Source organism: Sturnira hondurensis, unplaced genomic scaffold (genome assembly GCF_014824575.4).
Source record: "Sturnira hondurensis isolate 20B ecotype Veracruz unplaced genomic scaffold, ASM1482457v3 Scaffold0022215, whole genome shotgun sequence".
NCBI lineage: Eukaryota > Metazoa > Chordata > Mammalia > Chiroptera > Phyllostomidae > Sturnira > Sturnira hondurensis.
Window position 1 is genome coordinate 6,410,173 of NW_028094846.1, and position 24,503 is coordinate 6,434,675.

A 24,503-nucleotide genomic window follows, 5' to 3' on the forward strand; every position below is an offset into this window, starting at 1 on the left:
TTCGGGTCCACAGGGCCATGCAGGGATCCTTTGTCAAGTCAGCCGGATGCCCAGGTCTCTCCGATGATGCAGCCTGTCACTGCATCAGGGCAACGGGCCAGTTTCTTGCCCCGCAGATATTTTAGGCGCAGGTCAGACACCTGTCCACGGCGTCCCCTGAGTCGGGTTTGTCAGCCACGGCACTACTGATATGCTGGGCAGGAGCATTCTTTCTTGTCGGGGCTTCTGTGCACCGTAGGGTGTTTCACAGCATCCCTGGCTCTACCCATTAGAAGCCAGTAGCTGCCGCGTCCCCCATGGAATGGTGCCAAGCAGAGTGTGTCCAGAAACTGCCAGTGAGACCCCTGCTCCGGGTGCAGTCAGCACACCCTGTGACAGGGCCGCTGCAGCTGTCTGCTCCCCCAAGGCTCTGTCCTCGCCTGGGGCCTCCCAGTGAAGCTCCAGAGAAACCTTCTCTTCAAGTCACACCTCTTTGTCCCTGTCACAGCCTGGAGGTGGCTGCTCAGCTCAGGGCCACAAAACTGTTGGTCCTGCCTTTGCTGTGGGCTCTTGGGTTGGAACGTAGGTACTTACTTTAGGGGGGTCATGGCCTAAACCAAGAGAAGCATAGCCCTCCCCACCCCCTGACATGCCATGCACACCTGTGATGGGCCTGGGGGCAAAGGCCGCCAGGGAAGGGCTTTTGCAGTGAACCACTCGGGACAAAGAAGTGCCTTCATGATGATGGTGATGGTGGTGATGATGGTGATGGTGGTGATGACGATGATGGTGGTGGTGATGATGGTGGTGATGGTGGTGGTGATGATGGTGATGATGATGGTGATGGTGGTGATGATGACGACGACGACGATGATGGTGGTGGTGGTGGTGGTGATGATGGTGGTGGTGGTGGTGATGGTGGTGATGATGGTGGTGATGGTGGTGATGATGGTGATGGTGGTGGTGGTGGTGATGGTGGTGGTGATGGTGGTGGTGGTGGTGATGGTGGTGGTGATGGTGGTGATGGTGATGATGGTGGTGGTGGTGGTGATGATGGTGGTGGTGATGATGGTGGTGGTGGTGGTGATGATGGTGGTGATGATGATGGTGGTGGTGATGGTGGTGATGGTGATGGTGTTGGTAGTGATGGTGATGGTGATGATGGTGGTGGTGATGGTGATGATGATGGTGGTGATGATGGTGGTGATGGTGATGATAGTGGTGGTGGTGGTGGTGGTAGTGATGGTGGTGGTGGTGGTGATGATGATGGTTGTGGTGATAATGGTGATGGTGATGACGACTGGTCAGTGCCGTTTTGAACTCCTGCTCTGTGTGTGGTGTGAAGGACCATAACCTCTCATTCACATTCATAAGATGTCAGTGAACTGACGTCAACAATAGCTTTGGTCACCCGGCACCCAGTCCGTGCCAGGACCCGCCACCAGGGTCATGTCATCAATTCATACGATGCTCAAGGTGACTCTGTGGGACATACTCTGCTACTCTGCCCCCCTCCACCCCCTGCCCCATGTTTTTTTCTGTGAAGGAAACCGAGGCAGAAATACTGGTCTGCCCTGCATTACACCCTGAATTGTGGGGTGTATGTTCGGTCGTTTGGGGGTAAAGGCTGTCCCACTTGGTCTTCAAGGCCCTTTTCCACGTGACGTTTTTGGTCTTGGTTGTCAGTTACCCACAGAGTCATGTTCGAGGACTGGTCACAACCTCACTTACAGATGCAGAGACAGGGCCTGAGGTCACAGAACAAGTTAGTAGTTAGATGCATGTGTGGAGTACAGCATCCATGGGGACTTCGCCGGAGGTTACCGGTGAAGGCACCGAGGCAGCTGAGTTGTCCAGGGCCACAGCCTGTCACTTCTCTGACAGTGGCCCTGGTGCTCATTCTACTGTCCCATGCCGCCTCCTTGAGGATCCAAGAGCCCGGCTGTGGAGAGAAGGTCTGTGTCTATGACACAGCTGAAAACCAGCACACAGGATAGGGACACCCTGGGGACGGAGAACTGACCCCTCATGCAACATGGCCACTCAGCCTGTCAATACTGTTCACTGATCATTTTCCTCTCAGACATTGATGGCCCCCAAAACCTGGTGACCGACCGGGTGACAGAGACCACGGCCTCCATCTCCTGGGACCCGGTGCAGGCCACCATCGACAGGTACATGGTGCGCTACACCTCCGCCGACGGAGACGCCCGGGAGGTGCCGGTGGGGAAGGAGCAGAGCAGCACGGTGCTGACGGGCCTGCGGCCGGGCGTGGAGTACTCGGTGCACGTGTGGGCCGAGCGGGGGGCCCGGGAGAGCCGGAAGGCCGACGCCACGGCCGAGACAGGTAACGGAGCATCGATCTTGGGAGTGTAAGGCCTGCCATGCTGAGTGTGCGGCTGGTCAGTTTTTGTTTTCCTGCTTTGACGCAGGGAGAAGCCATGGTCTGTGCAAGGGCAGGTGGCGTCCCTTGGTCACAGACTGTGAACATTAGCTGGTTTCATTGCCGCCCAGGCCCTCCCAGTGGTCCTTGAGCGACGACATTGCTGTGGTGGTGTCGTTGAGCCCCACGAATGTTTGGTCGTGGACAGTGTTGAGGGTCTGCTATTGAACTTGTGAGGGGGAGAGAAAAGGAAGATCAAATGCTGTTGATATTAGTATGTTGAAAAATTTACCTTTAGAAAAGTATACTGTACCTGTGGGAGCAGATGTCTGTGCTTTGCTCTGCGCTCTCTGAGTGGTGCGATGATTCCGGTTTGGGGAGTAAGGACAGCTTCTGTGTCATGGTCTCATCCTGTCGGGAAGGAGATGGATGGCCGCATTTCCGCGTGGCGGCCGAGCCGGCAGAGAAGCACTACAAGTGCGTCCACCAGAGTATAGAGGATGTGGGATCCGGGCTTGCTGTCTGCGGGTTCTCCGAACAGTGCGTCCTGGGTGCTGGCCGTTGGCCCTGCCCGGTCCACAGCAGCGAGGACCCCGAGGGTGACAGGCCTCTGCCCCCGGGGGGGTCACACCTGCAGCGGGCTCTCGGGACCTTCGTGTATGAGATGGGAGGTCTTCACCGATGGGCGCTGGAGACAATGTTATTAGGTGCTTGGAGCCAAGGCCAGGCCTTCCGGTGGCCCCAGCGCCCGGCCTGGCGCCCTGCCGTGTGCTTAGTGGGGGTCAGACACACGCTTACTAACTGAGTAAAGACGTTTGTGGTGCTAAACGCTTGCTGGGGGTAATGGCGAGGATTTGTAGCTGTTGGTCCACTGTGCTGCTCCTCGGGGAGCCAAAGTCTCCGTGGGGAGAGAAGACGTAAGTCCACGATGGAACCAGTGCGTTTGAGATGGAAAAACTACGAAACACGAGCAGCTTTTGCCCCAAGCGAGACGGCCATGCGTTTCTGCTTTCCTTGGTCCATTAACGGTGCATATTTTTTCTTCCAGACATTGACAGTCCCCAGAACCTGGTGACTGACCGGGTGACAGAGACCACGGCCTCCATCTCCTGGGACCCGGTACAGGCCACCATCGACAGGTACATGGTGCGCTACACCTCCGCCGATGGAGACGCCCGGGAGGTGCCGGTGGGGAAGGAGCAGAGCAGCACAGTGCTGACGGGCCTGCGGCCGGGCGTGGAGTACTCGGTGCACGTGTGGGCCGAGCGGGGGACCCGGGAGAGCCAGAAGGCCGACACCACGGCTGAGACAGGTACTGTGAGGGACCTGGGACAGGGGACTCTTCACACATGTCAGGTGTGGGGAGGGGGCGGGGAAGACCGTTGTTTCACCTAAGGACATTCTTCAGAGGGTTCCCTCCTGTTACTCCGGGGTCATGCACTGATGTGACCTTTTGGATTAATGTGAAAGAGAGCAGAGACGTGCTGTCAGGCAAAGCTGTGTGACCCGTCGAGAAGGGGGTGCAGAAGATCACCTCTCTGACCGCCCTCTCCACCCAGCTCCCACGTCGTGCTATTAAGGGCACATTTGAGAGGGCGGCCACTTAATTTGGAGGTTCAGATTTGCAGACAATAAAGACCCCAAGTCAAAGGTGAATAGCTAAGCACGTTATTAAGCGAGAGCAAAGAGGAAAGCAGGAATCAAGAGCATACATCACCCATGGGAACTCACCCACATCCCAACACACAGACGGCAGGGAATCCCAGAGGCAGCGGCGTTCAGGGTTCATCTGGGAACCGTTCCAAGAGAGGCGTCCTTCCCCCGGGTGGGATTCCAAAGTCCCACTTTGGGGGCTATGATTTAACATGTTTCAGACGAACGTGGCTACGCACCAAGGGCCTTGTGTGATTTTGACTAACTGACCGTTCCCTCTGGGAGAAGGGCTGGTTCTCCCTGGAGACGGCACTGTATCTTGCTTGTCCAGTGAAGGTCACGGCTCAGGCACGATCAGAGAGGATTCTCCAAGTCCCTTTAACACCACACGTCAGCCCCAGGCCGGCGGACAGGGAGGCCAGGAGTGCTGGCCCTTGCCCTCCCCAGCCTGGGGCCACAGTGGGTGTCTCCTCCCCACAAGGCCCCCCTCCAGGTGGCGCAAGGAGCCCATGTGCCTGCTTGTGGGTGCTGATGGGGCCTCTGGTCTCGTTGAGGGTCACCGCAGTCGGCCCCGGGGGTCCTGAGAAAAGCCTGGTGCCCTGAAGTTCGCAGGACTTCTTAGCCAGTCTGGGCGAGACCTGGCTATCCCCTCTGTGGCCGGGGCCCCTGGAGTTACATGAGACTTGAGTTTTTGAATTATTTTTATTAGTTACAATAGGCATTTTTAACCAAAAAGGTGATACATGCTTCTATAAAAATTTGCAAACAAGGGTATGGGGAAGAAAACCCCTTTTCCACGGCCCAGGCTCCCTAAGGACAGGCCTGCTCTCCAGAGGTGGCCAGTGCCTTCTCTCTCCCCCCTCCCTCCCTCCCCCCTTCTTGCTTCCCTCGGTCCCCTCTCCCTCTCTGCCTCCCTTCCTCCCTCTCTTCCCTTTCTTCTCTTTCGCTTCGCTCTTCCTTAAAGATAATGCCATTATCATGTTTCCAGTCCACAGAAATGAGAAGGTAAGACAGAGCTCCGCAGTCCCTAACCCGGGACGGGTGGACAGTCATGGAGGTGGCAGAAGCCAGCTTGAGACATTGAAATCGCCCAGGTTTGGCTTTGATTTTGCAAGTGGAAATCCAGTTTTTCCGGGTGATGGATACACTAAAATCCATACCAGATGTTCCGCTTTAGACTGTCAAACCAAGCCGACATCACAGAAACCCAAAATTCATCCAAACACCCTAACTCTGAACAACAGCTGCCTGATTTCTATTCAGCCACAGCAGTTCCATTCTCAGCTGAAGAGCTACTGGGTATAAAATAGCCTGGAGACACCTTTTTCGGCCACGTGGAAATTAAAGTCATATTCTATACTGACTTTTCAAAGTGGAAATTTCCATTTGTATCTTATTTGGTTGGAAAAAATAGCCTCTGACCAATTACTGTGGTGTTGACTCTGAGTTTGCTGAGCTTTGGTTTTCTGGTCCACACCCTCCCTTCCCCCAGGCCGTGTCCCCACATCCCCACAGCTCTGTTGGAGTTTGGGAGGGAAAGTCATGGGGCCTGGGGGAGGGCTCTGCTTGTCTCCACCTCAGTTTTTCCTTTCCTTCTGCTTCATCTTTGCCCTCCCTCCCCCTCCGCTCCCCTCCCCTGCCCTTCCTTTCACTCCTTCCTACTCTCTCTCTTACTCTTTGTACAGACACCCCCGCCCCTGCTTCTCTCCACACAGAGCAGGCGTCTAAGGCCACCCACTTAGATACGTAAGGAGTACACTTCCTACGTCTACGCCAACTTGATGTCCCTCATGAGCCCTGCTCTGCTCGTTGGAAATAAATCTCAGTGACTTTATGGTCATACTCCTTCCCCCGGATTGGATGCAAAGCCTTGGGTGGTTTCCGACTATAAGGCCTGGGGTCCCATCCGGCACTCAGGCCATCTTTCTGGGCAGCTGTTGGCTGAGACGCCCTGGCGTCCACGTGCAGGGCAGCTCCGGACCTGCGCTCTCCCATCTCCCACCGCTGTAGGAGCCCTGCTGTCCCCACCCTGTCCCTAGCCCAGCTCGCTCCTACCCCCAGCCTCCGGGAGTCTGCTGGGCAGGTGGGAGCCCGGGTTCACTGCATCGGGATGTGGGGGTGGGGGGGGACTCTGCCCAAGCACTGTCCCATCGTCGTCCTTGTCCTCAGTGGAACTGTGCTTGTGGACGCAAAGGTCGGAAAGGGCAGGTTGCAGGGAGAACCGCGCCTGCCACCTGCCCAAAGGGAGGAAGAGAAATGGGAGGGTGTGGGGACAGGAACTGTAAGTCGACACCTCAAAAGTTACCCCGCCCCCATTACCTTCGTAATGACCGTTGCCTGGCTTTCCACACACAGACATTGACCCTCCCAGAGACCTCCGTCCATCTGCCAGGACGCAGTCCAGCGGGGCGCTGACCTGGACGGCTCCCTTGGCTCAGATCGATGGCTACATTCTGACCTACCAGCTCCCGGATGGCACCGCCAAGGTACTGGACTCTCCTGGCTCTTCTCTTGGTGCCCCTGCCTGGCCCCCCATAGAACAACGGCCTCCCGTCAGCTCTCGTGATTTCTGGTTCCACGGCAGCCGGCTGATAATGGAGCCGGTCCTCACTGATCACCCGCTGTGTGCAAGGGGCCGTGCTGAACACAGTCGTCGCCCGTGACCGTACCGGGTCTCACTCGACAGCGTTAGCCTGTGCCTGCTCCCGCTGACCGCTGCATAGCCCATACTATTTGTTTATTGTGCCCCATAAATCTTAGCTCCGTGGGGACAGGGACTTTTCGTCTCTTTGGCTGAGTGCCTACCAGGGAGGCGCTCAGTAAAGATGTATTGAGTGAATTGATTAACCGTTATTTCAGAGATGACACCTCACACCTGAGATCTGAAGGCCAGTAAATTTTCAAAATTAGTCCCAATGGAAAATTATTATCTTTTCTCCTTGGGAAAAGAGAAAGGAGGAAGGAAGGGGAAAAGGAGAGACGCACTGATTTAGTCATTAGCTCAACCACTGCCTAGGCCTGCCCTTCCCGCTAGAGGGAGGCGGGCAGGTTCTGAAGGGAGGCGACTGGAAAACTAGCCCCTGCCCTGGACAGCAGACTGGTCTCACTTCCCTCTTCACTTCTCAGCCTGGCGTGGAGGCCCCAGCATGGGCCTTGGGGCAGAGGGGTCTGCGGGACCTCGGGTTCTCCCTGGGGCCGCTGCCTGGCACTGGCCCCCAGGGCGTGCTCCCAGCCCACATGCCTGGCGATGCTGAACCTGGAGAAGCGGCTGGGACACGCTGGGGTCCTGGGCCACCTCTGAGCCCTCAGAGGCAGACACTGTGCTCTCTGAGAGCTTCTGGCCTTGGCACTGGGGATGTTCCCGACACACAGGTGCTGAGCGTGAAAAACTGAATGTGTGCCTCCTGTCTCCTTTGTTCGGTAGGAGGCACGGCTTGGACCAGGGGACCTGAGGTTTGAGCTGCAAGGCCTTGAGCAGGGCGCCGCCTACCGTGTCTCCTTGGTTGCCTTTAAGGGTGATCGCCAGAGCAGGAGTGTATCCACCACCCTGTCCACAGGTACCGTGGACCCGCACTGGGAACGAGAATGTCGTAGGGGATGAGCCTTTGAGAGGCCAGGGGCCATGCCCACGCAGGAGCGGGTAGCTGCCGAGCTATGGATCTCTCCAGGATGGGGAAACGGGAATAGGGTGTGGGTTTGGGAGAAATCCATCCTCTGGAGGAGAGACTGGAGAGGGAAGTGGAAGGGAGTGTTATTTTGTGGGGCAGTTGGGTTGGGGGAGGAAGTGATGTGAACTTGACCTTATTTCTAAAGCATTTGGCCAGTTCGATGAGAGCAGTGAGTGGGGGAAATAAGATGTGATTGAAGAGCCAGAAGGTGCAAAGTAGTAGGAGGTCATGAACTGTCCCTGAACGAAGTACACTAACTTCAAACAGGGACTAGCCCCGCTACCCTTCTCCTAACCCCACCCCCCTCTGCTTGGCTCCTAGTTGGTGCCCGTTTCCCACACCCTGAGGACTGCAGTCAAGTTCAACAGAACAGCAACGTTGCCAGCGGCCTGTACACCATCTACCTGCACGGCGACGCCAGCCAGCCCCTGCAGGTGTACTGCGACATGGACACAGATGGCGGAGGCTGGACTGTGAGTCGCGGGGGCCCTGGGCAGTGGCCCCTTCTCAGCCCAGGCAGCTCTAGCTCCTTCAGGAGAGGGGAGCCCCGGTGGCCCTCGGCACCCATAGGGCCCGGAGCCCCTCACGCCCAAGATAGAGCAGACTAAGGCCAATGGCCACAAGGCTTGGGGGCTGGTCCCCACCTCGTAATGTCCTGTGTGTGTGTGTGTGCGTGCGTGTGTTACCCACTCTCCCTCCCCTCAAAGCACTCCCCTCCACGCGCCCCTCACCAAGCAGGACCCTCACAGGAAACAATGGCCCCCACAAAAGCTTCAGAGCAGGGGGTGTCAAACTCATTCTCACTGGGGGCCACGTCAGCCTTGAGGTTGCCTTCAAAGGGCCGATGTAATTTCAGGACTGGATACATGTGGCTGCTCCTCAACTGGGGGCCGGGAGCTCTACGCTCGGCGGGGGGGGGCCTGGTGTCCGTGGCCACCCAGCCGCCCGTGGCGCTGCTGCCCACACCTTTCCCTCTGGGGACTTTGCGAGTCCGTGTTTTCCTGCTTCCTCCCGAGTCTCTGGCCGCTCCCTCTCTCCCCCACGTGCCCGTCCTTCCCCACGTGGTGGTTGCCGATTTGAGCTCCTCCCGGCTTCTCTGTTTGGTTCCTGTTTCCTTCCCAGCCAGCCTCATCCTTTCCAGGGGCTTTATTTTACTTCCCGAGCCTGTTACGATACAATGNTTCTCACTGGGGGCCACGTCAGCCTCGAGGTTGCCTTCAAAGGGCCGATGTAATTTCAGGACTGGATACATGTGGCTGCTCCTCAACTGGGGGCCGGGAGCTCTACGCTCGGCAGGGGGGCCTGGTGTCCGTGGCCACCCAGCCGCCCGTGGCGCTGCTGCCCACACCTTTCCCTCTGGGGACTTTGCGAGTCTGTGTTTTCCTGCTTCCTCCCGAGTCTCTGGCCGCTCCCTCTCTCCCCCACGTGCCCGTCCTTCCCCACGTGGTGGTTGCCGATTTGAGCTCCTCCCGGCTTCTCTGTTTGGTTCCTGTTTCCTTCCCAGCCAGCCTCATCCTTTCCAGGGGCTTTATTTTACTTCCCGAGCCTGTTACGATACAATGCGCTACGCAGCAGCAATAAACCAACACCAGATTCCGATGATCTGAAACTTGAAATGTGTTTTCTGCCGTGTGCAAAGCCTGTATTGGGTTTGGCAGTCATTTCCAAGGGGCGGCTTAGGGACCGAGCTGACTCCGGTGCCCTGTCAACATGCGGCCGTCACGGAGGCCCAGCGCTCATGGTGATGGAAAAGGGAGCAAGGAGAACCCCCCGTCCCCCTCTCCTGTACCCCACTTAACAGTCCTTGGCTAGGACGAGTCACACGACCCCAGCTGCGTGCAGGGGACGCTGACAGGAGGCCTCCTGGGGAGTGAAGTGAGGCCTCGAGTCATCTCAGACACGCTCTCCCCTTTACAAGCCTGGCCTGGTCGCTCTTTACAGCTCTGGCCCTTACATTCAGCCGCTCCTGTGGCATCTTCGCTCGCCAGTGACTCCCACTCCCGGGTCCCCAGCGAGCTCGGGGACCCACAAAGCCGTCTGCTCCCAGAGCCCCCGTCCCAGCGAAGGGCTGTCCAGCCAGCACCAGGCCCAAAGAACAGATCTTGACCCCCCGCCCTCAGTTCCACTCCCGGTCCACCCCCAAACCTGCCCACGGTCCCTTCCTCTGTTCTCAGGGCAGCCCCCAGTCCGAGCTGCTGTCCCCCCTCGCTCGGTGGTGGTCATGTGAGTGTGTCAGAGGGAAACAGCCATCGCCTTTTTCAGGTCTTCCAGAGGCGCAACACCGGGCAGCTGGACTTCTTCAAGCGCTGGCGGACCTACGTGGAAGGCTTTGGGGACCTCAGGAAGGAGTTCTGGCTTGGTGCGACCTTGGAGACTCTGGGATGGGGGGCGGTGGGGTGGTGGTGAGGACTTTCCCTCGGAAAGCTGCTCAGGCAGCTTGAGGATGCCCACCACCTTCAGGGGGAGGTCCCGGGGCCGGGGACCCTCCGGGGAACCTGCTGGTCAGTATGTGGGAAGGTTCCCGCTGAGCTCTGGTGAAAGGGTCGGGGGGCGTGGAGGGGGGATCCCAGGTGGCTTCTCAGCCGTGTCCAAGCCCCACAGGATTTGCCTGGAGCCCGAACCCTCGAGGACCATGGGAGCAGACAGGGGTCGGTGGAGCGGGATTGTGGGTAGCTGTCAGGAGGGCACGCTGGTCACCCTGACTTCCTGCCAGTAAGGCCAGTCCAGCCAGTGGGCTCTGCTCCCTCTCTCCTCCCTCTGCCGCGTTCTGGAGCAGAGGTTCGGTGGGTCCCCCCTGCCCCCCCATGGGATGTGCGGACAATAACAATAAGCCACTGAGGCCTGAGAGTTGACGCCGCCGGAGCAGGGTCACCCTGGAAAGGCCCCCCACTCTGCCCTCCCAGAGGCCGGGGCTTCCACACTAAGTAGGCCAATGGTGCCAAAGAAGTATGCGGGGGAGAAAATGAGCCCCCAGAAAGAGAAAGTGGGGGAGGCCCGCGTGAGCAGAGGAGGTGAAGGCTCCGGTGACGTTTGGCAAGTGGAAGTCTTTGTTTCCAGGGCTGGACAAGCTACACAACCTCACCACCGGCACCCCGACCCGGTACGAGGTGCGGGCGGACTTGCAGACCGCCAACGAGTCGGCCTACGCCGTCTACGACTCCTTCCAGGTGGCCTCCAGCAAGGAGCGCTACAAGCTCAGCGTCGGGAAATACAGGGGCACCGCAGGTGAGAACCCGGGCGCTGGGGCCTCACGCTCCGGGTGTCCGATCCCCAGTTTGCGCGCGCCCTGGGCCTGGAGTGGGATACTGCTCCGTAAGGCAAGCAGGCCTCACTGATTGACAGCCGAGGCCCTGCCCGCAGCAGGGGGTCTGGGGTAAACAAAGTCTTAGGAGCAATCCTGGACCCTCAGAAAACCGGAACTTTTTTACGTGCTGACCCTCCCCGTCGCACCCCAATCCGGGGTGCTGCGCCCTGGCGGAGGAGCCGCATGCTGAGCGGCCCACCTGCGTGCCTGCCGCCCTCACCGGGGCTCTGGTCGGGGAGAGGCTGCCGCCCTCACAGGGCACTGAGCACGCCCGGCGTTGTTTCCACAAAGACTGGAAACGGAAGGGGCGATTCCAGCAGCAGGCAATGTGGGTCCCACCTACGTCACACAAGGTGACAACGTGGGAGCGAGGAGCAGGGCAGCGGGGGTCGGGGACCTCCCCCACCACCAGCGATGTGACATCAGTCCTGGGTACACCACTGACTGTTTTCTTGAAGTGGGTGGTTATTGTTTCAGTGCTACAGCTAAGCCTCCATTTGTGGCATTTAAATGGAGGTTTGTTGTTTGATTTTGCGTGTTTGTTTTCACTTTTTTATACTTGTTCTATTACAGCTGTCCCAGTTTTTCCCAGTTGCTCTCCCCTGCCCCGCCCCCCCAACTCCCACGGTGGGTCCCACCCTGCTGTCCACGTCCGCGGGTCACTCATGCCTGTTTGCTGGTTTTGTGTGTTTTTGACTTTGGTGTGACTGCGGAGAGCAATGTGCTAGCAGCCAGATGGACTGACTGTGCAGGACACGGTCTCCCCACTTAGACTCACAGAGAAACAGATCAGTAATGACGGAAGGCAACTTTTTAGAAGAATCTGTCGAGTCAGCGGTCAGGAGACTAAGGAGCTCTGGGAGTGGGGACAAGGACGGTGCTTCTGCAGGATGCGGCGGGGTGGAGTTGGGTCTGAGAGGGTGGCGCTTCGATGGGAGGGCCGTCCGGGCGAGGGCCGTCCGGGACTGAGCCGAGGGGGGCACGTCGAGGTTTATCCTGGGCACCTGCGGCTTTCCTAGAACTGCCCGCTCAACGAATGATCCCTGATGGCGGAGGTCTTTGTAGACGCTGTGATCGGAAGTGGCCAACTGCTAATGCCAAACTTCTTCCAGGTTTGGGGACTTAACTTTAAAAAACAGTCACACGGATTTTGCGTTTGTTCTCGTTCCCCAGGCCTTCGCACGGGCCTGGGGCACAGTCACTGAGTGTAAAATAGGAGGCTGCCAGTACGCCCTTCCCGAACTACATACAGCCTCAGGGATGTGTTCTGTTGTGAAGAGGAGACCCAAACAGGCCCATCCGGGTCAGAGAGGGGCTGAGTCGAGTGACACAAGGTGACATGGGAGGAGACAAAGTGGGAGGGGTGGGCATCTCGACAGGTCCCCCTGTGGCTGTTTCCTCCAGGGGCTGGGAGGCGCCCGACCCACCCCGAAGGTTTGCCCAGGGGCTCAGACCAGAGGGTGTCTGCGAGGGTGATCGGTAATCTCGGGGACCAGGTGTGGGTGCAGGCGTCCTTGTAAGAACAGAGCGGACTTGAGCTTGGGATGGACATGGGCCCTGACTGCCTTATATGGGCTGAATTAAAAAGTGAGCTTCTAAAAGGATGATAGACACATTGGGGAAACGAGAAAGGCAGGTAAAATCATTGCAATGTTTCCAGACACTGAAGAGCACTGGGTGCCCAGAGGGCGCTGGGGGTCCGGGTGTGAGCACTCGGAGGCTGCGTGGGAGGGCCCAGGAGGGGACGCTTTCTTGGGGTGGGCTGAGCTGGGCTTCAAGGGCCGGATGAGGTTTGGACTGAGGGAGAGCAGAGAGACACTGGTGGGCAGGGGCATAGAGGCTGGGCCTGTCCACTGCACAGGTGGAAGGTGCCCGTGGGGACAGTGGGCCGTGAGATGGAGTGTAGGGAGCAGCCAAGTCCCGGGCCTGCAAAGCAAAAAGGAGAAATTTGCCCCTCCACCCCCGTGTGGCAGAAAGTAGGGTGAGATGCCTGAGATGATGGATATGCGTAAGCTTCTGGGGGTCCCAGAGGCTGCTGTGGGGACACCCAGCTGACGGTGGAGAGGGGCAGGGGAGGGAGGTGCAGAGGAAGGGCTGGATGAAGGTGCGCACGCAGCAGGTGTGTCTGATGTGGCTCACAGGTTTCTGGTCCGGGTGGCTGGGGTGGGGTGGGGGCTCCAGCAGAGACAGGGAGGGTGGGAGAGGTCCCCTGGGGAGGGCCGATGCGTCTGCTCTGGGGGCTTGGATCCTCCACATGACGGCGGAGCTTCTAATTGAAAATGCCTCGAAGGCGATAGGAGAAACAGGCCTGGCGTGCGGGAGACAGAGGCCAGGAAAGAGGACCCGTCCGTGTGGCTGCTCTGAGAGGCCCGACTCCCTGTGGCATCCTGGACCGGACCCCTGGCATTTCTCCCCCGAGTCCTCCACCCCTGGGGGCACAGCGTGGCCTCTCACCTCTCACGCCTCCCCCTCCCCGCCCCCGCAGGGGATGCACTTTCCTATCACAACGGGTGGAAGTTCACAACTTTCGACAGGGACAACGACATCGCCCTCAGCAACTGCGCCCTGACGCATCACGGCGGCTGGTGGTACAAGAACTGTCACCTGGCCAACCCCAACGGCAGATATGGGGAGACCAAGCACAGCGAGGTGGGTGACAGGCACTGCTCCCAAAGTGACACCCTCCAGGCCGCCTGCCCGTGCTCCGGGCTGAGGAGTTCATTTGCAGCCCCTGTGGCCTTCAGGTCAGGCACTTGCTGCCCGTCGGCTGCGGCCCCTCCCCACCCTGCATGCCCCCCGGTGCCACACACCTCGAGCAGGCCTGGGGAGAACAGAGACAGGGGCCGTGGGTCCCACACCACACTTCACACTTCGCATGGGGACACTGCATGAGACAGCTCACGCCTCGGTAACAGAGCGCCCTGCTCTGTAAGGCTCGAACCCCAGATGCTGTTTCTCACTCTCCCAGGGGCTGGAAGTCCAACGTCGAGGTGTGGGTAGGTTCGTTTCCTGCAAGGGCCCTCCGTCCTTGTCCTCACATGCTGCAGACAGATTGAGAGAGCGCGTGTGTGCTCTGCTGTGGTTCCTCTTCGTATGAAGGCGCCAGTCTCATCACGGGGACCCCTTCTCCTGACCCCATCGAGCCCTAGTCCCCTTCCAAAGGCCTCGACTCCTGAACACTGTCACCATGGGAGTCAGGGCTTTAACACTGTGAGGGGTCGGCGTGGGCAACGCCTACAGTCTGCCCGGAGCCGGTGCCAAGCCAGTCTCTCCCTGTCGGGAGTTCTCGTGGGCTCCTCCCTGTGCTTTCCTCCCAGACTGTCTGCCAGCAGCTTCTCGAATGTCCGTGATGTGGGTGCGTTATCCTCACTCCTGCCCGCCTCCTCACAGCTTCCTGAAAACTGCATCTTTGCTCCTGCTCCTCATCAAGCCACCCCCTCCCTCGACGCATCCCCACCCTGGGTTTCTGATCTCCCGACCTGGGCCCTGATCCTAGCCTCCAGGAGGCCCCCCACCCGCCCCAGGACTCACCTTGCATTACTGTAAACCCTAGCACACCTGAAGTCCGGGCACACTTTGATTACCCTGACCTCCTAATCCTGGAGTGGTTTTTTAAAGGGAAGAAATACGGCCCTGGGAAACCGAGGAGGGTGGGCCCGTGAATAGCTGTGGCATCCAGGGGCCCCGCCCAGGGATCAGATATTTGGAAGAGCGGCCAGCAGGCCCTCAACCAGCCCGTGTTTGCTAATAAAAGACATTCATCTGGTTAATGTGCTTTTCACAGCCTGCAAGGCATTTAGTTTCTTGTTTATTATTTACCTCACAAATTAAAATACATAAAATTGGTCACTTGGGCTCTTTATTGGCCAGGTTGCAAGGTTATTAAGTGAATTAAATATTGCTCTCACCAGTCAAAAGACATAAAATGAAATTTAGTTTCTAGCAGGTTGTGTGTTACCCCAGAGCTAATATCTAAACAGTCTAAATTGAAAATGATTTCACACAATTGGCCAATTAATATGTTTATTTTTGGCTTTAAATTTTTGGAAGGGAAAGAGGGAAGCAAAGATCATGTCACCGGTGCTGGGGGGGGGGGACGACGACAAACACACACACGCACACCCCGTGTTTTCTGAGCCCCTGTGGCCACTCCCCTGGCCTTGCCCACCTCCAGGGCCCACACCCCCGTTTCCAATCACAAGGGGGCTTTCAAGCCTGTCTCGCCCCAGCTGCCCAGCAGAGGGCGCATGCTCCTAGATTTCACCCCCATTTCCCTCACGGTGACCATCCCAGGCACCACTTGGCTTTGTCTCCCCTTGGCAGTGAGGGTTTGCTTTCCCAGGCAAAGGAGCCTTCCTTTGGGCCGCAGCCCACACGACCCTCCTCCAGGGGCCTCTTCTTGATGCTGGCTTTTTTTTTTTAATGTAGGGGGTGAACTGGGAGCCGTGGAAAGGACATGAATTCTCCATTCCTTACGTGGAGCTGAAAATCCGCCCCCATGGCTACAGCGGGGAGCACATCCTGGGCCGGAAGAAGCGGGCACTAGGAGAAAATTCGAGAATGTTCTGGTGACCCACTTGCACATTGATCGCACGAGGCAAGACCAGCCCGGGGGTGGGGCTGCGTACACTTGGGGGGGGTGGGTCGTGGGGACCGGTGAACGGAGATTGGGGGAAGGTCAGAGCCTCTAGTCTCTGAGGTGGCTGGATCGCCAGCAGTGCAAAGCATGTCGCCAAGGCTCAGACCGCAGAGGGCGCTTCCTTGTGCCCTGCGTCTGGCCCATCTCTGTTGGGGCCCAAAGACCCCGGTAGTAGCTGTGCGGTGCGTGTGGGAAAGATAGCACGTGAACTGCAAGTTTTTATGTCTTCAGCAGCGAGTAAAAATAGAGTCCGGTGCTTTACCTATTGGCAAACTCTGGGATCGGTATATATATTTTATATATATATATAGAGAGAGAGAAAGCTCGGCTAGTACAGATCTCTCTAGAAAGAAGCCCCAAAGAGGTGGTCTCTCTGAGGTGGCCTGGAGCCTGTGACCCCCACCCCATTGCCCCAGGTCCTGAGGGAAACGGGGGGGGGGGGGGTGGTGGTAAATCTTCCCCTGTCCCTCAGCTCCGCCGAGTCCCCAGCCTGCTGGAAACCACAGCGCCCCTGTTCCTGCTATTTTTAAGTGTCCTCTTTCCAGCCATTTGCATAATCACTTCCAGAGATCTGCATATGTTGTGAATAAATTCTCACTCATTTCAACTTTAAATAATTTGAGTGTCTTGCTAATTGGCTCCTCCCAAAGGAGCTGCGACCCCCTTCCCTGGCCCCCCACTCCATCGTCCCCCCCACCCCGGGGTTTTTCTGAACGCGTTCAGCCTGGGAGGCTCGCTGTTGGAATGGGCACCAGGTCAGATCCTTCTGGTGTATTTCCCCATCACTTCGGAAGGTTTTTCTGTAGGGAGGTTGGCCACCGTTGAAGGTACTCGAATTCCTACTCCAGAAGAAAGTACTAATAAACCACTTGATTAAAAATAATTGCCTTGTGTTGTTTTCCCCACATAAGTGCACTTGAGTTCTAGATTTAACCTAATTGCCAGTGAGGGCGCAGTCTGTGCATTGTAACGGCCGCTGGCTGCGGCCTCTCACGTGCGTGATGGCAAATGATGGTATTCGGAGGCAGGGGTTGAGTGGGAAGGAGGACAAAGGTCCCCTAACAGCTGCAGTCTCCCTCCAGGACCCCGGTGTCATTTATTGCCTCGGTTTCTTCTGGCTTTAACCTCTGGCTGAATGCCAAGCTGTACTTTTGAAACTTTTTAAAAAAATCAACCTTCAACATTTTTATTCCGGGCTCCCGCCCCCCCCCCCCCAACACACACAGTGAGTTACTGCTGGATTGCACCGTGGGTGGTCTGAGCCACGCCCAGTTCCAGTGCTGGGACGATGGATAAAAAGTGCACTGCGCCTTGTTCGTGGGTCCCACGAGAATCTGTGTCTGCCTGCTTCTCACCAGGCAGTGTGCTAGGCACTGGGCAGACAGAGGCGGGCCAGCTGGACAGGGTCCTGGCACTGAAGAAGTGTATGGTCGCTCCGTCCCTCCGTAAATGAAACATAACATCCCTGCCCCGGGGCTCACTTTCTGCCAGTGAAGCCTGACTCCAAACCACGCAGAAATGCGCAGTTCCCAGCGGCGCTGAGTGCCCTGGTAGCAGAGGTCGGCGCAGGAGGAGGGGCCTGCGCAGCTGGTGGGGCGGGGCGCCTGTGCAGAGACCTGCCGTAGTTCCTGAGTCTGATCCAGCTCTCGCAGGACCCAAGCTGGAGCTTGTTCTCTTGCCGGCTCCAAGTTCCGTCTGTGCAGCTGCCCCATCCCGTGTTCTCGAATTCTCTCATCCCAACTGCACGTGGGGTCCACAGCTTGGTGGCCCAGGAACCCCGTGCTCACCCCAGTGGGTGCAGGCTTTGTAGAAAAGAAGGGGTTCCTCTGCAAAGTGGGTCAGACCAGGGAGTGACCCAGGGCTGGGGGTGTGCATCGTGGATTCGCTTGTCCACCGGGCTTGGGAGTGCAGGGTCACTGAGCATTGTCCCCGGACGCTCTGACTCTGTAGGTCTGGGCTGGGGACCCCTCCGAGTAACTCTGACACAGCGGTCACCCGCCTGTGGTCTTTCAGCTCTGGATGCGTGGCCACGTCCCAACTCCCACACCCTGTGTCCTCTGACCCCAGTCTTTGTTCTCCACCAGCCCAGACAAGGACTGGGGGAAACTGGCTGTGTCTTGCTGTCTTTTGCCTGTAGGAACCAAGGTGCCCAGAAGGCTCAGGGTGGAGGAGACCTTAGCTGACCCTTCAAAGGTTCTATCGGAGGCAGAGCAGGAAGTGGGGGGAGGGGAGCTCATTTTCAAAGGATGTTTATGTGATAGGGAACATTCTAGCCTTTAGGCCGCCTGCCTAACCTCATTTAACTGTGACCAGCTCCCCTCTGGTGGCTTAAATAGGCCTCAGGAAGGGGTTTCTCCATCAACCTGCTCTTCAGAGGGTCACACATTTTTTTCAGAGTCAGGTTAGAAGCCACTGGGGACAAACCAGAGAAAACAACAGCTGTCAGAGAAGGGATAAGCATTTAGTAAAGTCATGCGAGATGCTACAAAGCAGTGACACCCAGCCCCTGCCTGCAGTATGGTGGGGCCCGCCCTGGGGACACGCCAGGACAGTGGGCAGTGGGATGGGTTTCTCGTGTCTCACTCCCCGTGGGAATCAGCGGCAGCTGCTGTGTTTGCAGGTCCTGCCCCACCTCGGGGGCCTCCAGTTTAACGAGCCTCAGCTGCGCCCTGTGCGCCCGCCCGAGGTTTTTAAAGTTCCGGGGAGGCAGAGGGCAGAGGCCCGCAGACAGGGCGAGGGCCCTGCAATAGGCCTCATGTACGTCTGCCTTGGCCTGAGCCAGAAACAGTGCGAAAGGAGAGAAAGCTCAAATTAAAGAAGGATTTAGGAGGAAGACTCAGCAGGGTTGGAGGTGCCTGGGCCCTGAAGGCAGGGGATGGGCCCTCCCGGGACAGGTGAGAGCCAGCTCTCTGTAGGCGCTTCTGCTGGGGTGGGGCCCCCGAGTTTCTGTTTGTCGGACGGCAACGAGAGCTCTGCTTGTGCACTGAGGATTCTTGGGGATTCCGGGACCGTGGAAGCCAGAAGATGCTGAAGGGGCCAGGCAGCACGAGCTAGGGGCTGCCGGCAGGAAGGGGGACCAGGTGCTGTGCGCGTAGGGAGAGGTACCAGCGGACGGGCAGCGCGGCAGAGGAAAATCGAGTATAAGTGGTGGAAATCTCCAGGTGAAACGGAATCGTCTGCTGGAGGAAGTCCTGCGCGGAAATAACTCCCAGGGCATTCCTTTAAGCCGTTCGCCGGGCGATGGAGTGAATCAGGAAGGAGTTTCTGTGGATGAAGAGCGAGGAGACACAGGGTCGTGCCCTGGGCCCCGGCAGGAGGCGCGCTGTACCCAGCCAGGCCAGGAGGTGGCAGTGTCGCCCCGCTCCACCGCCGCTTCCTCTCCCCCATAAAGGTGAGTTCTGGGAGTTCCCACTCGTGCTCCTCCCTGGATACTATGGGTTTGAGAGTCAGCCTGTGGGGCAGCCAACCTGTGCCTGGTCAACGCCCGAAACAGATCACTGGGAAATACCTCCAAAAGACGGCCCCGTGAGCCTGGACTCAGTGCCCCACTGGGGCTCACCTGGGTGGTGAGTCGGGTGGGATGGAGGCCGTTGGCCTGATGGAAGGGAGGTGGGGGGCACCTCCGGGAGGGAATCTAGGCAGCTGGTGACACGCAAAGAAATCCACGCCCCGGGTCCTCCTGGTAGCCGGGCTGTCCAACGGGGGGGGGGGGGGGGGGAGAAAGGGGGGGTTGTGGTNAGGTGGTTGCGATGCCGGTGTTAAATGAAGAAGTTAGGTTCCCGGGTTCGCCCACAGAAGCCTGTGCATCCTGCAACACGGCCGAATTGCAGTGCAGCTAGGCGAGGAGCTAGGAAAGGGTGGTGTTGCAGTGTTGTGAGTTACAGAAGAGAAGGAAAAAAACGGGATGAAAATAGTTCTTTGTTTGGGTGAGTGAAGGAAATGGGCTGTGATGGGAGGAGGCAGAGGAGGCGCCCCGCGGGACACCTGGAGGAGCCACCTGGGGGTCTGCAGGCTCCCGAGCAGAGCCCTCTGTTGTCTGCGAGATGTTCTGGCTCCAGGGCGGTGCCCGTGCCGGCACGTGGTCCGGATGGCGCCGCCTCGTGTCCCGCGGGGATGCCGGGAGAGGCGTCTGGGGCTGGGTTCCATGCCTGGTCCGGGGAGCTGCTTCTCCTCTGGGCCTCGTTTTCTTCATTGATACACGGGAATGACACCCACTCCGGCTGACGCGCTGCGTGGGTCGCTGCAGGAGTCCAGCGGGGACCCTGACAGCGCTCTTGCGTCACCGACAGCCGTCAGGAATCGGAAGGCGGAGTGCCTGCATCTCCGGTCTCCAAAACTTCATTGGACACTTTCGGATTTGCTTCCCCTGGACAGAGGGGTACCGCCAGCCAGCTCTAAGGTCTGTGCGCCCTGAATACCCACCAGTGGAATTATTCGGGGTCGCTAGTGGAAGGAAGAGAAAGGGCAGAGTGAGACACAGAGCTAATCAGAGGTACGGGAGATGGGAACCGCTTTCCCTGGGGAGGGATGGGGTTGGGAACTGGGCTGTCAGCAGAGGAAGACAGGGACCCTCCCGAGCGGCACTTCCCAAACGGGGTTCCCTGGAACAGCGTGCTCCTCCAGGTGTGCTAAGAGGCTTGATGGGCCAAGAAGCCTGGGCAATGTGAGTTCAGAGTCGCACCTGTTCCTTATAGTACCTGTTAGAAGCGAAGGTGATCGGTGCATTGCAGATCTCAGGCAGGAGAGGGCCATGAGGTGTTTTGCCAACGTATCTATCTGACCGCAGAATTTGTTTTCTGAGACTCTAGCGTTGGTTTCTCCCGAGTGTGATTCGGAGCCCACCGCCATTTACCTAGAGCGCTTGTCCCAAGAGCAGACACACGTCTGGCCGTGCTTTCGATTTGACAAACCCGGCAGGAGGGTGGAGCGGGTCTGGGGCCTGTGACTGGGAGGAACAGCCGGGGACTCTTCCCCCCAGTTGGATTCCCGTGTAGTGCGCATGTGCCAGGCCAGGGGCCCCAGGTGCACCGGTGACTGACTCGGTTCCACCCTGGCCGCAGAAAGGCCGGGCCTGATGCGTGCGGGGATGGGGGTAGCTGCTGGGAGCAGAGCCACGCGCGGCTGCCACACCGTCTGGCCTCCGGGAGGGGCGTGTCCTGTGTGGTCCCCGTGCGTAGTGAGGAAAATCTGGCACACCTCGGGGGCATGTGTTTCAACAGCAGCCCAGACTCGGTGTGATAGAAACCCTCGTGCCTCGTGGGGCGCGGCAGTCTGAGCGCGGACCGGTGTGCGAGCACCACGTGCGATCCAGGGAGAGTCTGCACGTTGGGTCTGAGGCCCCGGGACTGCGGAAAAGATGCGGACGCCAACGCTCGCCTGACCTGGCCACCAGGGGGCACTGTCGCCACACGACAGTGATGGTGGTGGTGAGGGGCCCGGGGCTGGGGCGAGGCGCTGGGAGTTGGCAGCCCTTATTCATGGGCTGCTGCGCTTGCTGTAGCCAGGGGTGTCCGACCTTTTGTCTCTGCGCCACACTGGAAGAAGAAGAGCTGTCTTGGGTCACACATTAAATACATCGTGACATGTAATCACCAAAAAATTTCATTGTGGTTTAAGAAAATTTACGGTTTTGTGTTGGGCCACATTCACAGCCACCTGGGCTGCATGCGGCCGGCCGTGGACTGCGCGCTGGACACCCCTGCACAGCGCAGTGTGGGGTGAAATGAGCGGAGGTGTGGGACCCCGGGACATAGAAAGTGTGTGCGTATTTCCAATTCCTGTCTTTGGTCTGCACCGCGTGACTCTCTGGCCTCTTGCTTTCCTCTGGAAAGTTTCTTCTCTGACTTCCAGAGCACAGCCCTCTTGGGGTCTCCTTCTGACCCCCAGGAGTACTCAGGACAAGCCAGGCCCTGCGTTCGCTGCTCTGCGTGCATCACCCCACTTACAGGCTTCTGCCGCGGGCCTCACCGCCTGGTCCCATCATGGATGGTGGTCCTCGCCAGGCTGTCCCTGCATCACCACTGCAGGTGGCACGCCAGGTGGCACGCCAGGTGGCAGGCTTGGCAAATGATGCCCCCCTGCCAGGTTCCTCTTCTAGACTCTCTGGGCAGCTCGGGGGTGACGTCCCCAGCCTGCTCAGAGACAGCCATACACTGTGCTGCTCCAGCTCTGGTCTGTCCCCGATGTCAGGCTGTGGGCCCCCCTAGACAACTTTGTTTTGAGGGCACCGGGTGTGCCCAACGCCCGGTAAAGGGTCAGAAATGCTCTAGAATAAAACAGCCCGAGAGGGAGTTTGGTATGGGCACGCACCCTGCCCAGTGACGTGTCCTAGGTCCTCGAAGGGACTCTGTATTTGAGTCTTGTAATCCTGTGACTCTGAATTTGATAATGATACCCAGGTCAAAGGCCAAGGAGCCTGTGCAGAGTGTTCTGGCGAGCTGAGAGTGCTCTTGGCCTTGTCCAAATCCCATATGCATATTCCAAGGTCAGGGCCAAGCCTGGGCAGGAGGAGCTCATGGCATTCAGCTGTGGCCTCCCCTCAGGTGTCTGCAGTGGTAGCTCCCTCCACCTGGCTCCTGGGGAGCCCGCCCTCCTCTCCTCTGGGAAGGTGTGTGAGTCCTGGTGGGGGGTGGGCGCGGGCAGAGAGCTGCCTGAGGGTCTCTGTCCTCGGCCCTCGGCTGTCAGGGAGTGTCAGGTGCTGGGGAAGGGGGCCCAGGAATCCTCCAAAACTAGAGACACCCCCTGCCTTGAGGGAGAGGAGACTTGGGCCTTGCTTGCTCAGCCCTAGCTGGTGGCCGGCATGTCTGACCCAGGCCCCTCCTTCCACGAGCTTCTAGACAGACCCCTGGTCTCTAGGATGGTGGCCACAAGTGCATGTGGCTCTCGAGTGGTTGAAATGTGGCTGACGTGACTCAGCTCCTGGCCCTTTAATGTCATTAAATTTTAATTTCGCCCGCCGCACGTGGCCCCTAGCACCGTGGTGGATGGTGCAGATATGGAAGAACGCCATTATTCCTGCTTCTGTCGGCTGGCATGTCCTAACGGTCTCTGCAGAGGACCAGCTGAGGGTCCTCGAGGGGGGCCAGGGGCCTCTAACCCAGGACATTTCATAGCTAATGCAAAGCTGTGGCTGACTTGGAAGATGAATGTTTACACACACCTACATGTGTCTCCACCTCCTCCCTCCCCCCAAGCAGCCGCTATAGAGGATTTTGATCTCTTCTCCTCCCCGGGTTGGGACTAACTTATAGGTCTTTTTTTCTTACTAAGTTTTTGCCATTCCCCACTTTGCCTTTAAGAAGACATGGCTGGCTGACGGCCTTGAAGGGAGAAGGGCGCATCTCTGGTTGCTGCAGGGACAGCGTGCATGTTCCTGGGGGTGCCTGGCTGGGAGGTGTGTGCTCTGTAGGTGGCGAGGGGGCGGGGGCAGGATGACTGGGCTTGTGCAGCCCGGGGAGGGGGTCACTGCACCCCTTGTGGTGTCTGGGAGAAGGTCACACCGAATGCCAAGTGAGGAGGCCAGGCGTGGGTTTTATTTTCAAAGCATTTTACTTAAATAAGTTTTTCTGTGGATGTGTTTGAATTTTCCAGAAAACAAATACTGACAAATACTGTACAATGTGGGTCATTTACATTCTTCTTGAAAAGGTCATGACCTTTCCTTCTGTCCCCCTCCCCCGGGAGAAATACAGAAGCGAATCCCCCAAGCAGCCGGGGAGACCTCCGCTGACTGTGGGATCCAGCTCAGTGGATGCCGTGTAGACCCCCAGGGGCTGTGCCCCAAGCCTGTGCTGGGTTGGGGAGCCTCTCCTTCACTGTCCTCATTGCCCTTCATGAGCTGAGCCCCCCACGATGGGCCAAGCTGGCTCCCACCAAGGCACCCTGGCTGCCGGCGGCAGACCTGGGACAGAGGCTGGGAAGGAAAGGGGTGAACGTGGAGATGGCTGGAGGAGGACGGAGGAGGAGGGGGAAGGGAAGGGTAGCCGCCCCGAGATCCTGTCACGCACCCATGTCTTTACTCAGCAGGACTGTGAGGCCCCTCCTGCCCTGGGCGCTGATCTGAAGCTGTTCTAGGGGCTCCAGGGAGGGGTGCCGGGGAGGCCGGGTGGGGAGACGCAAGGCCGCTCGGGGTTGGGGTGCCGGGTCCCGGGCTGTGGAAGCAGCCGAGATGTGCGTCTCAGGGGTTTCGTGGCGGGAGCTGAAGTGGGTCCGTTTGGGACCCTGAGTGCTGCGCCTGCAGGCCGAGGCCTTGTCACTGCAATGACAGTGACCGCTCTTAATTCAGATGAGCAGCCCGTTGCCATGGCAACCTGTTCCTGGTGATCTGCTCTCCTGGGTCACATCTGACACCAGTCTCAACCTCCAGCCGCCACATCTCCCCAAGTCCCTCATCTTGGGGGGCCTGAGAGGCAGAGAGAGGAAAGGCATCCCGTCTGTGGTCAGCGACAGGTGTGGGGAGACTCCTGGTCGTCCTGTGCTGTCGAGGGGACAGTCAGACGCTCCATGACAAGCTCTCCAAGTGACCATGGGGCAGAGAACCAAGGGTGTAGCTTTCTCTGGTCAGAGGGGTTTAGGAGTGAGGGGCCCGGTGCCCAGGACACTTGGAGTCACGTGGGGTGACAGGGTGAGCGCCACTGGTCCCACAGTGTACGCAGGCCTGAGCTCTGCTCCCCGGGGTCCCTTGGCTGTCCCCACCTGGCGCCCGGCCCACACAGCCTGGAGTGGTCCTGCAGGCCTGGAGCACTCACAGCCCCAGCGAGCGACCAGGGTGCCTTCCCCTCTGCACTGCCCCCTAGGGTTGGGACTCTGCTACTGTGAGTACCGTGGTTCAGCTGCATTTTTTTATTGAGTTCCCTCACCATTAGTGCAGCTTCCGTG

General features: G+C 58.4%; 1 protein-coding gene across 1 annotated transcript in view; it reads left to right on the forward strand.

Moving 5' to 3' along the window:
• The window catches only part of TNN (tenascin N), a 29,874-nt gene extending 13,588 nt beyond the window's left edge, over positions 1 to 16,286 (forward strand). The window contains exons 10-18 of the mRNA XM_037035170.1: positions 2,063 to 2,326; positions 3,411 to 3,674; positions 6,371 to 6,501; positions 7,440 to 7,572; positions 8,005 to 8,156; positions 9,946 to 10,042; positions 10,741 to 10,908; positions 13,473 to 13,636; positions 15,416 to 16,286. Of these exons, the coding sequence (XP_036891065.1) occupies positions 2,063 to 2,326; positions 3,411 to 3,674; positions 6,371 to 6,501; positions 7,440 to 7,572; positions 8,005 to 8,156; positions 9,946 to 10,042; positions 10,741 to 10,908; positions 13,473 to 13,636; positions 15,416 to 15,559 (1,517 nt within the window). The 3' untranslated portion in view covers positions 15,560 to 16,286. The remainder of the gene's footprint in view (positions 1 to 2,062; positions 2,327 to 3,410; positions 3,675 to 6,370; positions 6,502 to 7,439; positions 7,573 to 8,004; positions 8,157 to 9,945; positions 10,043 to 10,740; positions 10,909 to 13,472; positions 13,637 to 15,415) is intronic.
• The last annotated feature ends 8,217 nt before the right edge of the window (positions 16,287 to 24,503 follow it).